The sequence below is a fragment of the Solenopsis invicta genome, chromosome 2 (assembly GCF_016802725.1).
Source record: "Solenopsis invicta isolate M01_SB chromosome 2, UNIL_Sinv_3.0, whole genome shotgun sequence".
NCBI lineage: Eukaryota > Metazoa > Arthropoda > Insecta > Hymenoptera > Formicidae > Solenopsis > Solenopsis invicta.
Genome location: NC_052665.1, coordinates 20,029,971 through 20,048,107, shown reverse-complemented (window position 1 = coordinate 20,048,107; position 18,137 = coordinate 20,029,971). Strand labels below are relative to the sequence as shown.

General features: G+C 33.5%; 1 protein-coding gene across 2 annotated transcripts in view; it reads left to right on the top strand.

The window, feature by feature from the left end:
• LOC105197698 overlaps nt 1-18,137 on the top strand; it is a 119,201-nt gene that overhangs the window by 87,580 nt on the left and 13,484 nt on the right. For both annotated transcript variants that reach the window (XM_039445734.1, XM_039445733.1), the window contains exon 6: nt 16,185-17,319. In XM_039445734.1, coding sequence (XP_039301668.1) covers nt 16,185-17,319 — 1,135 coding nt within the window. The remainder of the gene's footprint in view (nt 1-16,184; nt 17,320-18,137) is intronic.

Below are 18,137 nucleotides of genomic sequence, written 5' to 3'. Positions count from 1 at the left end.
TTAGCACTACTGAGGTCCTATAATCAAAGCTGGACTTTAATCGCGTCAGTTTGTTTACCGCTACGAGCGTGTAAATATGACTGTTTCGTTAGAAATTTGTACCAAAAAAAACAAAAAGCTGTAATACGATTTCTTTAGTTGGAAGGAGTAAAAGGTGCTAAAATTCATTGGAGGCTTTAACACAATATGCCGGTTTGCTAGTATCGACTCTTGACCTTGCTGAACCTTTTCATCGGTAGTGGAAGTTGATGGGCGTCCAGCTCCCTCTTCGTGTGTCACACAGCGTGCATCCACTTTTAAACTTTTCCATTCATATACACTTTTGCGTGGTAAAGCATTGTCGCCGCATTGTGTTGAAAGCCTTCGATGAATTTTAGCAACCTTCACTCTTTCCGATTAAAAAAATTGTATCACAGCTCTCTGTTCCTCCTTGGTGCAAATTTTTAGCGAAGCAGCCATATTTGCACGCTTGTAACGGTAAACAAACTGACGCGATCAAGGTCCAGTTTTGATCACGGGACCCTACTACAGCCAACAAGTCTGTCTACCCAAAACGCAGTATGACAAACTTAAAAACGTGTTCTAGCAAAAGTCCGGATAATTTTTGACTCATCATTGTATAAGTAATGGCTTATTCGATGATACAGCAGAAGTTGAGTTGATTGAACATCTGATGCATTTGATCATGATTATTTATCCACCTTATGGTCACTTACAAGGGGAGGATCAGGTGAGTCACCCTGGGATTTTGATCCCAATTTCTTTAGTTACTCTGGAGACAAAAAAAAAGTTTACGTCTCCTGGCGTTTGATCGAATAGGTCTTAGTTTCGAAATAATAAATTTGTGAAAATTGGCTATACTGCGGCGCGACATATGAGCCTTCCCGGTAACCGTTTTCCCAACCAGTGCAGTCGGCTCCGTGCGTTAGGTGCTTTCTTCACAATCGTAAGACCCGGTTTCGCTCCCGGATGTGTGCAATATTTTTTTTTTAATAAGTGTATTTATCTTGATGATATTGATCTAGTATGCAAATTTCTAAAATAGAAAATTTAATTTAATATCACTTTCTAAACATTAATTTAAATTTAATTTGAATTCAAGTAATAATATTTGAAATAATAAATAGGTAATAATAATAATAAAATATAAGTTATTTGAAATGGATAACATATAAAAGCAACGTATCTAAATTTTCAAATTGTTTAATTTAAAATTTAATTAGAAATAATATTAACAGTATTTTAAAATTCTAGTTTTTAAAATAATTAATCGTAGAAGAAGAATACCAGTGTTAAATTTAAACAATTAGAAAATTTAGATACGTTGCCTTTATATGTTATCCATTTCAAATAACTTATACATTATTATTACTACTCATTTATTATTTCAAATATTATTACTTGAATTCAAATATCCTTCAAATTAAATTTAAATTAATGTTTAGAAAGTGATATTAAATTTTTTATTTTAGAAATTTGCATACTATATCAATATCATCAAGATAAATAAATACACTTATTAAAAAAATAATAAAAAAGATATTGCACACATCCGGGAGCGAACCCGGATCTTACGCTTGTGAAGCAAGCACCTAACGCACGGAGCTGATTACACTGGTTGGGAAAACAATTACTGGGAAGGCTCATATGGCGCGCCGCTGTATGGCCAATTTTCACAAATTTATTATTTCAAAACTAAGGCCTATTCGATCAAACGCCGGGAGACGTAAACTTTTTTTTCATCTCCAAGATAACTAAAAAAATTGGGATCAAAATCCCAGTGTGCCTCACTTGATCCTCCCCTTGTTAGTTCATATATTGAAGAGGTGATCAATACATCAGTGGTTTTGTTATGTTAGGAGTGCGCACTTAATCGACGCGTAATTGAAGGATTTTGGACTGTGAGAATCGGAGCAATGAAATACACAAACCGTTAAAGTTCACAAATTGCTTTAATGCCACTTAGACACTACAGGCACAGTTTTAAAGGAAGTACTCTGAGGTACTTGGTACACCGACAGACACGGTCGTGTGAGTTTAATATGAGACTAGAGATTTAATTAACCGGCAGTCATGGCCGTACGATTAGGAGTCTTGCGAATATCTATCTGAGAGGTAAAAACGCCTGCTTCCGCTCGAGCGCTCCCGGACGCCCAGAGGGGGCTTGCGCAGGACACCGTCGTAAGGTGGTGCCCTCGCGTGATAAAGGATCGATATCGATCGCTCGCATGTAGCGGGTGACTCGCGTTCGCGTATTACGCTGTTCCCAAACATGTTATGAAAAAGTTATTAGAAAAAATTTGCAATATTTGCTCTACCTTTTTCTTAACGACAGAGTTCACCGATTTTTTATTACTACCCATACAGCACAAAAAATTGCAGCAACATTGCAGCAACGTTGCATTATTGCAGATTGCAATGCAATATTACGGAGACAATGCAGAAACATAAATTAACAATATGCCTGCAACATTTTATAGCATATGCCAGTAATATTCCAGAAACGTTGTAATATTATAATTTTTTAATAAAGTAATGACAATAAAGAGCTAAAGCAGAATATTTGTGTATAATAATATATTAATTTAACTCATCTATAATTCATCCGCATTTAGCAAACTAAGGTCGGGTGACGTTACTAAATTTTCCGCTAAATCTCTACATTCTCTAACAGTACAATCTTCCATATATCGACTGTAAGTCGACTCTTCCAAGTCAGGCTTTCAAAGTTGACTGCAAATCGACTTTGTATAAACGTTTGCAGACATTCTTCAAATGTTGACTCTAAAACGTCTAGAAAAAGGCATTCGGTTTCGTGCTGTGTGCATCATAGTGTTGTTGAGAAACATAAATATTCATATCAATAGACGAAATAGGTCTATGTATGAAAAAACTTCGATCTACATCCCAGTGAACACATAATATTTTTTAATTGTTTTTTTAATAAAAATTTTTTCATATTTAATTTAATTATTGTATTATATTAATATATATTTTCTAATTGCATTTTTATTTAAACAAATAACAAAAAAGTTATTCTAGATAATATTCTGCATTTGCGATTATTAGTAAAAAAAAAACTATAATTTTATGTTTCAGTCTTGAGGCTTTCGTGGCCGTTGATATTGTTAACCGAGAGGATTTCCGAATGGATGCCACGTGCGTGTTGGGCATTTTGCCGACATTTCGCAAACATTGCAGCTTGCATCATCAGGGCTGAGAGCTCCGATACTGAGCTCCCTTTGGTTGTGGTGGTCCTTATATATCCTCGTTGCGCCCGGTGAGTTGGAGGGGGGTGGGTTGATTGGTCAGCCAATAAGAGCGTTTTGATTGACTGGTCGATCAATTAAAAAACCCGGGAGGACGGTATGCCAAATAAGATTTGAAGGCCTTTGTCGCGGTTGAGGTTGTCAGGATATTTCAACATTTCCAGACCTTCCCGATATTTTCTGGCGAAGTAGCCTTGTTACGGGGCCAATATGATAGACTTATCATACTGCACGGCATGTCCAGTCTCCATCCAATGTTCTGTCAAGGCTGATTGCAAAAAATGGCTGTTGCGAAATTTGGCACACCTTTGGTGTTCCTTAATCCGTGTACTGATCTTTCTCCCGGTTTCTTCTATGTACACTTTTCCGCAGACGCAAGGTATCTTGTACACACCTGGTGTTTAGAGGCTTAATCTTTGATCCTTGGGATTAGGAAGTAATTGAGCAATTTTCTTCTGGGGTTTGAAGATTACTCTGATATTGTGTTTACTCAAAATTTTGCCTAAGCGCTCTATTGTATCTTGAAGATACGGAAGGACAGCCGTCATTTTCCTTATTCTTTCTTCATCCAGAGTTTCAATGTTGTTGGGACTGGAGATCTTGTTCTTCAATCTCTTGGTTATCTGATTAATGTTCTTGCTGTTATATCCATTCCTAGTCAAGGTCTGATTAAGATGTTGTAGCTCCTCATCCAGAAACGTTAGTTCAGAAACTGTGAGGGCTCTGTAAACCAATGAGCTGATTACTGAATGTTTTTGTGACGGATGGTCATGGGAGGTTGCGTGAAGATACCGGTCAGTGTGGGTTGGTTTTCGCTATACCCGATGGCCTAAAGTAACATCTCCGTTTCTTTGAATCAACACATCTAGGAAGGGAATTCGGTTTTCCTGTTCTACCTCCATTGTGAACTTAATGTTTGGGTGTTGGGCGTAGAGAAAAGCGAGGAAGGATGTGAGAGTTTCTTTGCCGTGGCTCCATATAACAAATGTGTCATCTACGTATTGAAACCACGTGGAAGGTTAGGGGTGCGCTCTTCAGAATTTTGTTTTCGAGATGTTCCATGAAGATATTCGCAATAATGGGTGAAACAGGGGATCCCATTGCTGCTCCAGAGGTTTGTTCAATTGACCGGCCGGTCAATCAAAACGCTCTGATTGGCTGACCAATCAACCCCTCCCCATCCCCACCGGGCGCAACGGGGATATATAAGGACCACCACAACCGAAGGGAACTCAGTATCGGAGCTCTCAGCCCTGATGATGCAAGCTGCAATGTTTTCAAAACGTCGTCAAAGTGCCCCACATGCACGTGACATCCATCCAGAAACCCTCTCGGTTAATTTTATATTTGTTTATATAAATACAGTGCTTTAATTATACATATTTCATTTTTTCGATAACGTATATTGACCTAATTTACCAGTTATATACACATATCAGCATAAAGTGTTCATAGGGATCAGTTCGCAGCCATCACGGAGGTCAAACAAGTTCACCGAAATTGCGACTTAGATGGGTAACCATTTGGAATTTTCCGAAAAAAATTCCCAAGATTTTTTTTGTAAAAAATGTTTTTTAAAATGTTACAAAAATACTGTTTTGTTTATTGAAATTATGTGGTGGAATAATATTTATGTGAATATTTTGGAAAAATTCATAACGTTGCAGTTAAAATATATGTTTAATATTGTTTTTTCTTAAAAATGTAATAATTTTCTCGAAGAATAGTTTTGCATGAACGAATAATTTTTATTATATCTTTAGACGGAAAAATTAATTTATTTCTATTTTTTAAATGTACTCGTACAGCATAAAGAGATTGCGGAAACATTGCAGAATGATTTCATTGAAACATTGTAATATTGCATATTGATTGCAAAACATTGCTGCAACATTGCTAGAAGATTGCAGCAACATTAAGATGTCCGCTTTTTGAAATATTGCATCGAAACATCCCAACAACATTGCAATGTTATAAACTTTTCCAAAACATTCACATAAATATTATTACACCACATAATTTCAATAAACAAAACAATATTTTTGTAACATTTTAAAAAACATTTTTCGCAAAAAAAATCTCGGAAATCTTTTTTAGAAATTTCCAAGCGGTCACCCATCCAAATCGCAACACCGGTGAACGTTGCTTGACTTCCGTGTCACTACAAATTTCCGAATCACTACAAACCAATCCCTCATGATAACCTGTGAACACTTTATGCTGATATGTGTATACTGGTAGATCAGATCAACATACGTTATCAAAAAAATAAAATATGTATAATTAAAGCACAGTATTTATATAAACAAATATAAAATTATAGCTTTTTTTTACTAATTTTGCAAATGCAGAATAGCATCTGGAATAACTTTTCTGTTATTTGTTTAAATAAAAATGCAATTAGAAAATATATATCAATACAATGCAATAATTAAATATGAAAAAATTTTTATTAAACAACAATAAAAATATATTGTTTGTTCATTAGGATGTAGATCGAGGTTTTTTCATATATGGATTTATTTCGTCTATAGATATAAATATTCATATTTTTTAATAATACTATATGATGCACACAGCACCACGGAATCACATGCTTTTTTCTAGACGTCTTAGAGTCAGCATTTGAAGGATGTCTGCAGACGTCTATGCAAAGTCAATTTGCAGTCAACTCTAAAAGCTTGACTTGGATGAGTCGACTTACAGTTGACATAAGGACGGTTATGCTGTTAGGGAATGTAAAGATTCAGCGGAAAATTTAGTAACGTCGCACAGTGGGGCCAAGTGAAAATTTACTATTTAAAACTTTGCAGAAACCACAATTTTGATCATATCAAGACAAATATTTTTTTTAATAAACGTTTAGTATAAGCGAAAAAACTGTCAAGGCCGATTTTGTAAAAAAGTTGTATATTTTTTGAAAGAATTAATGCAATATCCGTAAAATATCAAATCAGTGACGAAAACCTCTAAGTACAAAAATGATTTACATTGAAATAAACGTAAACCAGTTTAAAATATTGGTTACTGAATGTAAAATTAAATCCCAAATGGTGACCTGCCATTTCAATTGTTTAAACAAAAATGTTTAAACAAATTATTGACATGTTTTTTTTTTTAAATCGTCTATGTCATTCGACTGTAATGACAAAATTGTCAGAATTTTTTTATAATTTTTTTTATTCAAATCATCGTCATATTTCAGTTGCAAGCACTATAAACAAATAAAATATGTAATAAGATTTTGGCTGAAGCTTCCCTTTATTTATTAAAAACCTGCACAGCTTAAATATAGGTAAATTAATATATACACTCCTTTTCTAACACTTAAAAAACAATATGATTACAAAATACTTGAAAAACTAATTTGTTTATAATTAAAATTGTTTCAAATTATTGCGGAATTTAATTTTTTGTAAATGTCAAAAAGATATTGTAGTTTATTGATTATTTACAAGAAAATAATATGCAGGATTAAAGAAAATAAAGTTTTTATTAAAATGTTTACATTTTTTTTTACAAAACGATGATTTTTGAAAAATAACAAAGTTGAACAATAAATTAAAGTTCCTACAACAAAAAATGATCTTTCGCGAGTGTATAATTTAAAGATAAAATAATAAAGTAAAAATTCATAACTGCTTAATCAGCAAATTTTCAGCTTCTAAATCAAGAGGTTCAGTTTTGTGGGCCACTGTCTCCTAATAGATGCTATGTAAGGATCTGAAGAGATCAGAAGTTTATGCATAACATCTTCATTGATTTAATATACGTGAACATTTTCTTGTATTGAATAAGCGGAAGCATTTGAAACAATTTTAATTATAAACGATTTAGTTTTTTAAGTATTTTGTAATCATATTGTTTTTTAAGTGTTAAAAAAAGAGTGTATATATTAATTTACCTATATTTAAGCTGTGCAAGCTTAGGTCTTTAATAGATTAAGGGAAGCTTCAGACAAAATTTTATTACATATTTTATTTGTTTATAGTGCTTGCAATTGAAATATGATGCAAATAAACAAAATTATAAGAAAAATTCTAACAATTTTGTCATTACAGTCAAATAACATAAACAATTTTTCAAAAAAAAAATTGTCAATATTTTGTTTAAACATTTTTGTTTAAACAATTGAAATGGTAGGTCAGCAATTGTTATTTAATTTTACATTCAGTAATCAATATTTTACGTTCATTTCAATGTAAATCATTTCTGTACTCAGAGGTTTTCGTCACTCATTTAATATTTTATGGATATTACATTAATTCTTGCAAAAAATATACAACTTTTTTACAAAATCGGCCTCGACAGTTTTTTTTTTTTTTTGCTAATACTAGACGTTTATTTTTAAAAAAAATTTGTCTCAATATGATCAAAATTGTGGTCTCTGCAAAGTTTTGAATAGTAAATTTTCATTTTGCCTCACTGTGCGTTGCCCGACCTTAGTTTGCTAAATGCGGATGAATAATTATGGATGAGTTAAATTAATACATTATTATTCCGTAAATATTCTGCTTTGGCTCTTTACTGTCATTACTTTATTTAAAAAATTATGACATTGCAATGTTTCCGGAATATTACTGGCATATTCTATGAGATGTTGCAGGCATATTGTTAATTTATATTTCTGCAATGTCTTCATAATATTGCATTGCAATCTGCAACATTGTAACATTGCTGCAATGTTGCTGCAATTTTCTGTGCTGTATGGGTTTAAATAAATTTGATTATCCGATGAAAAGCAATTTAATACTGTATAGTTTATAATTTTTCGAGCCATATCTGTGCGGTTCTCATACATAATAATATGCCATACACACTTTGTTACGTCATTTGGTGAAATTTTGTAATTCGCGTTAATTAATTAGAAGTCATTGCGTTAGCCATCTGAAAATGATTGACTCATATATCAAATATAACGAGAAATTTTGACACTCGTTATTTGATCGTCACGAGCGATCGATCATCTAACACAAAAGCCCGGAAAGATCGAGACTTTTTCTAACATCGTAGCGGGAGAGAATCGGTAGTTTAGATTGAAACTATTTTTTTTTTTTTCAAAGCTCAGAATACCTATAGCTTATCCTTGCTTACGTTATACTCAACGATTTCTTCTCCCCAACTTTCTCTCGTCAACCGTTCGCAAGATGTTCGCCAAAATTCTGGAATCAGTCACCAATCGACCGAACCAGAAGTGAGACCATTTGACTTACAAGGAAACACAGGGAAGTATCCGCCTCAGATTAAAACGAGTTTTTAATATGTTGTAGTACAGATAAAAATAAGGGACACGTATTTTTTTATACGTGCCCATACGCACTTTAAGGGGGTGAAACAACCCTTTGAAGAAAATCGGTTTTTTTCTTTCGAAGCGTATGCCGTCGAAACTATAAGAGATAGAAAAAAATGTTTTAAATAAAAGTTGAATGGCTCGAAGAGTAGTTTATAACAGCGGAAAAAAAATTTTTTTTTTTAATTCTTTTTAATGCTTTCCCCCACCACTTACTTATTTTTTTCAAAATTTTTATTTTTTTATAAGCAAAATAAAGCTTATTTTATTACGAATTCAACGGTATATGATAAAGTTACAATACAACATTCCCATTTTCCAAATATAATTAAAAACCTCTCTATACGCACGGTACGCGCACCCGTCCGCGCGTTCGTGCGCTACGGAAGTGACTCCCTCCGATTTCGACGTGCCTTTAATATGTTGTACAGATTAAAATAAGGGACACGTATTTTTTACACGTGTCCTAATACACTTTTAAGGGTGAAACACCCCTTTGAAGAAAATCGGGTTTTTTCTTTCGAAACGTGTATCGTCGAAACTATAAGAGATAAAGAAAAATGTTCTCAATGAAAGTTGAATGCATGTTTTTCTCGCATAAAATGACAAAAACATTTCGAGGACAGTCTGTGTTTAATATGAAAACGCAGACATTGAGAAAAACATTTACTACAAAATAAAACGACACTACACTAAAGAATAACAACAATTACGGTGTTGTAAGACATTAATTTCTTGTTTAGAAAATAATATGTAATTAATATAAGTTAAACATTTATTTACTGGTCTACATGATTCGACTAGAATAGTTGTTTTCTTCAACATTTTATAGATAAGGAGACTTGGATTACAAAAAATTATTACTCACACATTCCATATCTTCACTATCTAACGCCAGCTCATCAACTAACAACAAAAGAACTAACATAAAACTAATTAAAAAATTAGTCAGAAATTTCATTTTTTATACTGCATTTATACAATTCAATTAAAGTGTTTATTAAATTCCATTAGTGTAGAAATATGCATAACCACTGGTGCGTGCACTTAGGGTCATTTCCTATCTTGAAATAGAATGTTTACGTCTCGGCAGTATTGACATGTATAGATTCAAGAGTTACGTATGTAAGGAAATGACCCAAAGTGCACGCGCCAGTAGCGTGGTTATGCATATTTCTACACTAATGGAATTTGATAAATACTTTAATTGAATTGTATAAACGCAGTATAAAAAATGAAATTTCTGACTAATTTTTTAATTAGTTTTATGTTAGTTCTTTTGTTGTTAGTTGATGAGCTGGCGTTAGATAGTGAAGATATGGAATGTGTGAGTAATAATTTTTTGTAATCCAAGTCTCCTTATCTATAAAATGTTGAAGAAAACAACTATTCTAGTCGAATCATGTAGACCAGTAAATAAATGTTTAACTTATATTAATTACATATTATTTTCTAAACAAGAAATTAATGTCTTACAACACCGTAATTGTTGTTATTTTTTAGTGTAGTGTCGTTTTATTATGTAGTAAATATTTTTTTCAATGTCTGCATTTTCATGTTAGACACAGACTGTCCTCGAAATGTTTTTGTCATCTTATGCGAGAAAAACATGCATTCAACTTTCATTGAGAACATTTTTCTTTATCTCTTATAGTTTCGACGATACACGTTTCGAAAGAAAAAACCCGATTTTCTTCAAAGGGGTGTTTCACCCTTAAAAGTGTATTAGGACACGTGTAAAAAATACGTGTCCCTTATTTTAAACTGTACAACATATTAAAGGCATGTCGAAATCGGAGGGAGTCACTTCCGTAGTGCACAATCGCGCGGACGGGTGCGCGTACCGTGCGTATAGAGAGGTTTTTAATTATTTTTGGAAAATGGGAATGTTGTATCGTAACTTTATCATATACCGTTGAATTCGTAATAAAATAAGCTTTATTTTGATTATAAAAAAAATAAAAATTTTGAAAAGAAATAGGTAAGTGGTGGGGGAAAGTATTAAAAAAAATTAAAAAAAGAAAATTTTTTTTCCGCTGTTATAAATTACTCTTCGAGCCATTCAACTTTCATTTAAAACATTTTTTTCTATCTCTTATAGTTTCGACGGCATACGCTTCGAAAGAAAAAAACCGATTTTCTTCAAAGGGGTGTTTCACCCCCTTAAAGTGCGTATGGGCACGTATAAAAAAATACGTGTCCCTTATTTTTATCTGTACTACAACATATTAAAAACTTGTTTTAATCTGAGGAGGACACTTCCCTGTATTTCCTTCTTAGTTATTTATAAGTCCTGGTCTACAATAGATGTAGTAAGTTTTAAGCCGTAAAAAATTGACCAATCATAATTGAATATGAGGAGAATAATCGACCATAGTTGGTCAATTTCTTACGGCTTAAGGCTTACGACATTAATTGTAAACCAAGACTAACAAGCAAAGTGGAGATCAATTCTGTTGGTAACGACAAGTGCCGTGTAATCTCCGTGTTCCGACGGGATTATGACTTGAAAAAAGGTTTGATGATCGAATCCAATAAAATTAAATATATATGTTGACTGCAATTTTGCTGAACGACCTGTGGTGTTAGTATAAGAATACAAAACTGTTAAATTATTAAATTTCAAGAATTAAAATTAAATCATCGGGCTCACGAAGCCTATCTGTTTACTTGTATCGTTTTCCTTCCTCCTGATCTCTATTAAACAATCCGCTGTACATTAGCTCGATTTCTCCCATTAACACATAAGACTATACGTCGGTCATTGCAGTGCACATCAAGCCGCATTTACGATCCGCGTTTTCTTACACGCGCTCTCTTTGAACGGAGCTAGCTGTTCGGTTCGAAAGTACATTTCCGTGCATTTTTCAACAGATTTTTTTAAAGGAAAAGTAAATTTTTCAACAATTTTTTATTTTTATTTAATGGTTTTTCCTTTATAATTTTACAATAAATCATTTTTCAGCAATGCCGATTGTGCAATCACACTTCTGAGATTCTAAACATTTATTTGAAAAAAAGATTGTTAAAAAATATTTATAGGAACTAAATACTATAGCTACTATAGCTTTTTAAAGTTGAAAAAGTCTCCCAGACCAAAAAATGTGTTTACGTATTTTACGGGATTGGTCGAAAAATGATTTATTGTAAAGTTATAAAAAAAATTCATTAAACAAAAATAAAACATTAGTAAAAAATCCACTTTTTGTTTAAAAAATCATACCTTTATAACAAAAAAATTTTATAGAACTCTAAAATATGGCTTTTTAAAATTAAAGAGACATTTTTCAAAAAAAAAAATAACATTGTTATTGCTTGTAAAAAGTATAACTATGTAACAAAAAGAATATGAGGTATTTTTAAAAGTATAAAATCCACTTTTCTTTAAAATATTATATAATTGCAACAAAAAACTTAAAGATTTTACAATATGGCGTTTTAAAGCTAAAGAGTCACACTTTCAAAAAAAATTGTTATTATCATTCCCGTTAAAAAGTATAATTATGTAACAAAGCGAATGAGTATTTAGGAATGAGATATTTTTGATTAATTCGAGATGTCTAAAATTGAAAATTGATGTCATATAAAAATTGATTTCATGATACATTTCTGACCATGCGCAGAAGCCCTTTTCCACGCATCATATAGTATTGCCACTTCAGACAGAGTATATGCGAATAACATACGGACCTGTGAATGGATCTGTTCGGACGTGTTTTGCCTGGTTTCTTTTTATATAAGATAACTCACAAAAAAATTATACACAATGATAGTCTCACAGACCTCAACAAAATTTTACTGCCGTGCCGTTTAAATTCTGATTAAACAATAAAGTTGATCAATCATATCAATCAAAAGTGTTGCGTGCGTGCGTGCGTGTTTGTCGGGACTGATCCGGCCGATTAAAGCAAGAGAAGGACTGATTCGGCCGATTGAAGCAAGATCCCAACTGATCCAGCCGATTCATATCAGAATCTAGTTTTCATGTAAAAGGATTATGATCTTAATAAGTGTTGGAATATCTGTCCATTATTATTCACACATAATTGGACTCAACGTTCAAAACTGTCAACTGTCAATAAAAGTGTACTTCTTGGAATGCTACGGCAGGCAAGATTTATACGCTCCATCATATTCTCTCTTGTTGTGGGTGTTTTTGAGTATACGTTTTTCAAGTATTCCCATAAAAAGAAATCTAGACTTGACAAGTTTGGAGATCTAGAACACCTCGACACTGGTCCACCGCGTCCTATCCATCTACCCGGAAATGTGAGATTTAAATAGTTTCTAACTCTTTTACTCCAATGCGCAGGCGCATCATCCTGTTGAAAAAACATACATTGTCTTGTATTCAGATCGATATCTTTAAGCAATGCCGGCAATCTTTGTTATAGAAAGTGTAAATAATTATTACCATTAACATTTTCGTCAAAGAAATAAGGGCCGATGAGGTTTTCGTTTAATATGCCACACCATACAATGAGGCTCCAGCGATGTTGATGATTAACTTCTCTATACCAACGTGGGTTTTTAACAGATTAATAATGATAATAATGTCGATTTAATTGTCCAGTGTTGTGAAAAGTTGCTTTGTCACTAAATAAAACAAATCTGAAAAACATTTGATCACGATTTAACATTATCTGTGCCCATCTACAAAATTCTAGTCTTTGTTGAAAATCATAGAGTGTAATTGTTGTGTCAGAGTGATACGGTAAGGATGGAAGTTACGAGTGGTCAAGATCCTGTGAGTTGTTGATTTCGGAATACCTAATTCTCTTTCAATTTGCCTCATTGATACGCGTGGATTAACAGCTATCATTCCCAATACGGCAAGTACTGTTGGATCATACCTTTTTGGTACATTAATACGACGTCTTTGTCGTTTTTGACGTTGACGTTGCCGTTGACGCAATACAATTCTGGAAATCGTACAATGATTTGGATGTCGTCTATGAGGAAATCGATTACGGTACAATACCACTGCTTGTCAATAATTATTATGGCATTCTCCAAGTACCAGAACAATATCAATAATTTTGTTTAAAGTATAGACCGGAATTTTGCGTACATTAAAGTACAAAATAAAGTAAAAGCCGATAGATTTATTATCCTGGTTGATATTGGACGACTAAGGCAAATTCACGCATTTATTGATCAAACTGTGCCATCAATCATTATGGATCAATCCCGGTTGGATGGATTAAGATACGGTATCTTAGACTGCGTTCGGAAACACACACTAGTGTGCCACTAATGCACACTAGTCGTTCGGAAACACCCGTGAGTACTCGGTGTGCGTTTCGGTAAACTCATTCGGGAACGCATAGAATATCACACCGTGTTCAAACAAACCATTCGACAAAGAAGTCGGTGTGAATCGGTGGCGCATGCACAAAACACGGAAATAAGCAGTGTCAGGCTGTCAGCGTCCGAATCAGTCCCGATCTTGTTTTAATCGGCCGGATCAGTCCCGAAACACACGCGCGCGCGCGCGCACACACACACACACACACACACACACACACACACACACACAACACGCACGCGCACGCACGCACGCACGCGCACACGCACCTACGCATTAACGCACATACGCGCACACACTCGCGCGCGCACGCACACACGCACGCACGCACACACACACGCACACGCGCGCGCACACACACACACACACACACACACACACTCTCTCTCTCTCTCTCTCTCTCTCTCTCTCTCTCTCTCTCTCTCTCTCTCTCTCCTTCCTTCTCTACTTGTGCGTAGTAGTACTTTAAAAGTACTACTTTTTACTTGCCAATGATATTAAAGTAATCCCATTTGCATTAAATTTTATTATTCGAGGGCGTACATTCATTACAATAATGTAAACTTTTTTGAAGATTTCATGGTCATCCCGATATTTGACGGCTGGATGACACAGATCAAAATTTGACAAGTTAAATGTAGCATAATTAAAGTGACAGAGAGAGAGAGAGAGAGAGAGAAAGAAAGAAACAGAGAGAAAGAGAGAGAGAGAGAAAAAGAAAGAGAGAGAAAGTTTAAATAGGAATGTGCTGTCCGTGTACTTTTGTTAGTCGTTTGAGGCGCCTCACGGAAACGCCCGTAACAGTGAGTCGCGCCATCCCTGTCTACCACTTGTATCCAACCCGTCATATGCTAATTTTTTTTATAACTTGAAAACTAAGCTCCGGACAAATTTTTGCAAAAGGAAAAATCGTCTCAGAATTTGATTACGAATATACCAGCTTTGGGACCAATATGTTATTGTAAATCACCTATATATATATATATATATATGATACTAAAAGGAATAATAAAAAAAATAAATATTTTTATTAAATAAACATTAAAGATGTGAAAAAAAGAAATATATTATTAAAATGTACAGATTTACAAATTTGTTAACGTGATTTATAGTGTTGTCATCAAAATATCTTTATTAAGAATTAACAAACAGGAATTGTTAGCGTCTTAGCGTGGATCTTTTCGTGAGTCGAGTGCAGGAACAAGCGTTATATCTAGGCGCCACCGCAGCCAACTTCTCAGCTCATACTTCAATGAGACTTTTAGGAGCTGCGTGTTGTAACTTTGAGAGGAATAATTGCTCTCATTCTTTTTAAACATCACGTGTGTGTGTGTGGAACAATGTTGTACATAAAATTTTATATTTTTACATGTAAATAACAATTTTTATTGTTATTTAAATTTGTGCATAAATTAAATGTTTAATTAAAATTTAATCTTTTTTTAATCTTTTTTAATCAAAAGAATACAAGAAATATATATTTTTTTAACTAGACATTTATTACGTTTACATTAATGTATTCTGTTTTAATAAATCTATCTGGGTTCCGATCTTATTTTTAATCGGTCTTAATACCATATTTTCGGTGCAGAAATCCCGATTGAATTGGATTCTTTTTTTTTTATTTGGTTTTAATTGCACATTTTTGGCAAGGAATTTCTTTATTCTAATTGGTTGATCAAACGCTTCAAAGCATTTGTAGCATCCGTTTTACCGTAACCTATGAATATCAGACTCAGACTCTTTTTTAAACAACGTTTATTTTAACGTTTTTTTTTTTACTAGTGTAAAATACCGTTTTTATACGAGACATTTCGATCGGTTAATAAACATATTTTTATATATCACAAAAACATTTCGGTTTAACGTTTATTAAACATTTATTAAACGTAACTGTGTTGCTTGGGATTCCGATATTTGACGACCGGATGACAGAGATTTATGATATTTGACAAGTTAAATGTAGCATAATATTAAGTGACAGAGAGAGAGAGAGAGAGAGAGAGAAATTTTAAATAGGAATGTGTTGTTTGTGTATTATTGTCAGTCATTGAGCGCAGCAGGCGCCTCACGGAAACACTCGCGTGTAACGCAGTAAGTCGCACCGCCCTTGTCTACCACTTGTATCCGATCCGTCATACGCTAACTAATTCTTTTTATAATTTGAAAACTAAGCTCCGAACAAATTTTTGCCAAAGAAAAAATCATTTTTGAATTTGATTACAAATATACCAGTGACGGGACCAATATGTTATTTCGAATCACCCTGTATATTTTGCAATTTTATTTAATAATAATGAAATGATTTTCTCCGCAGATATGAGGCTAATTGTAAATCCCACGAACATACGATCAGAATGAATGCAGATTCGTTCTGCGAATCTCATAATTTAAAATCAGAATGCAAACAATTGCTGAAAGAAGAAAGCGCAAAGCATTACGTTTACACTGGACCACCTGCAATCAGTCTTGGCAGTTGGTTAGAGAGACCCAGCGTCAATGTCCAAATCAAAACAGACACCGATTACAAGTTGGGAAAAAGCAATATGATTAACGATAGTAAAATCATTAACATTAACGGCAAAAAGGAGAAAGATATTGCAAACTACGCCAACAGCATTTGTAAGAATGGCACCAGGCACGAACTCAATGTTGATTCTTTGGAAAATAAAAATTCTAACGAATTAATCGCACGCACGACAACATCAAGTTTCAAGTTACCGGATCGATTTAACATGGTATCTCCCTACTTAGCAAGGAATGAGGATAAACCTGTTGTGATGGGGATTGAATTGAAAAGAACTTCTTTTAAAGCGCCGAGGGAACTGTTGAGAAACGACAAAAATGAGGTTGACACTACGCCAATGAATTTTAAAGAATTGACGAAGACGTTCAATCAATATACGGATTTCAAGCAGAAATCTAAACGCACTGATAGACACTTGGCGCATCATCGCGATACGAAACCGAACGAGATGGAAAAAATTACGAATTCGAACGTCAAGGAAAACGATCACGCTTGGTTTGCAAGAACGATCGACAAAGATGATTTCTCATTTAAAAGTCAAGTTCAACAAATCTCACGGACAAAAAAGTTTACATCTATCATAGGCGGGATGAGCCAAAAACATGAATTGCAAAGCGAAAAACCCTTCAGATGCAGCAATGTCATGAAAATTAATCCGCCAATACCCGTTGTAAAAGGATTCAAGATATCAATTGCTGATTCGAAGATGAATAATAATCAGACGAATAATTGCAACGGACTGTCGACGGTTGAGGACTCCAACAGGCACATGCAGCCTCCTAAACCTCCTACAATGCCAGTGATAACAGGAGTAATGTTTAAAAATGCCAACACGAGACCCAAATCAATGCCGATCCAATTAAATCCTAGGGATATGTTGTTGGAGTCCATTCGGAATTTCGGCGGACATGAAAAGTTAAAACGTGTAAGTATCGTAAGATGAATCACTCATCAAAAATTCTTTGGAACCAAAATATACGAAACCATGTTATACAGGGTGTCTTTAAAGTCTAATCCAGGCCCTATATCTTGAAAATGACTCTAAATATAGAAAAATGTTTTAAATAATAGCAGGGAGATAATAATATTAAGGGAGACATGTGATGTAAATACTTGAGTGATCTTTTCAAGGCTAGATCAATATGACCGATGTCTTTTAAATAAAACTTCCCATTTTTTTATTGCATATTCTTGTTTAGATTACCTCTAAAGTTTTTTAAAACACTATAATAAAGTATTTTTTAAATTAGTACTTTTCGAATTATGATGCTCGAAACAGTAGAGGAGAAGAGGGTAATATGACACCCATTTTTATTTTATTAAATAACTTTGTTTATTATTAACATTTTCTATTGAAACTTGAACGATTACATTCGTCAAAGTTGTTTGACAGATTCTAGACTCAAAGTAATGAATTATTTATTATTTAGGATGTGATTTATAAAAATCTAATGCACTGCATAATCGGTGGAAGAAAAAAGTGATTGTAATATCCATAAAAATAATTTTAAAAAATTAGTTAAAAAAACAAAGTAGGGGAGACCGGGGATAAAAGTTCCGATTTTAAGAAAATATCATAAATGACTAATAAAATAATTTGTTGTTCCTTTGACTATTGACTGATTTATCATCAAATTTATTGTATTTTAGGTTTATAAGGTTAATTATAGTATATTATCATTGATTTTTGTACATTTTATTTATAGGTGTCAGAGTCAGAGAGGAACGTTTTACCCCTTCATG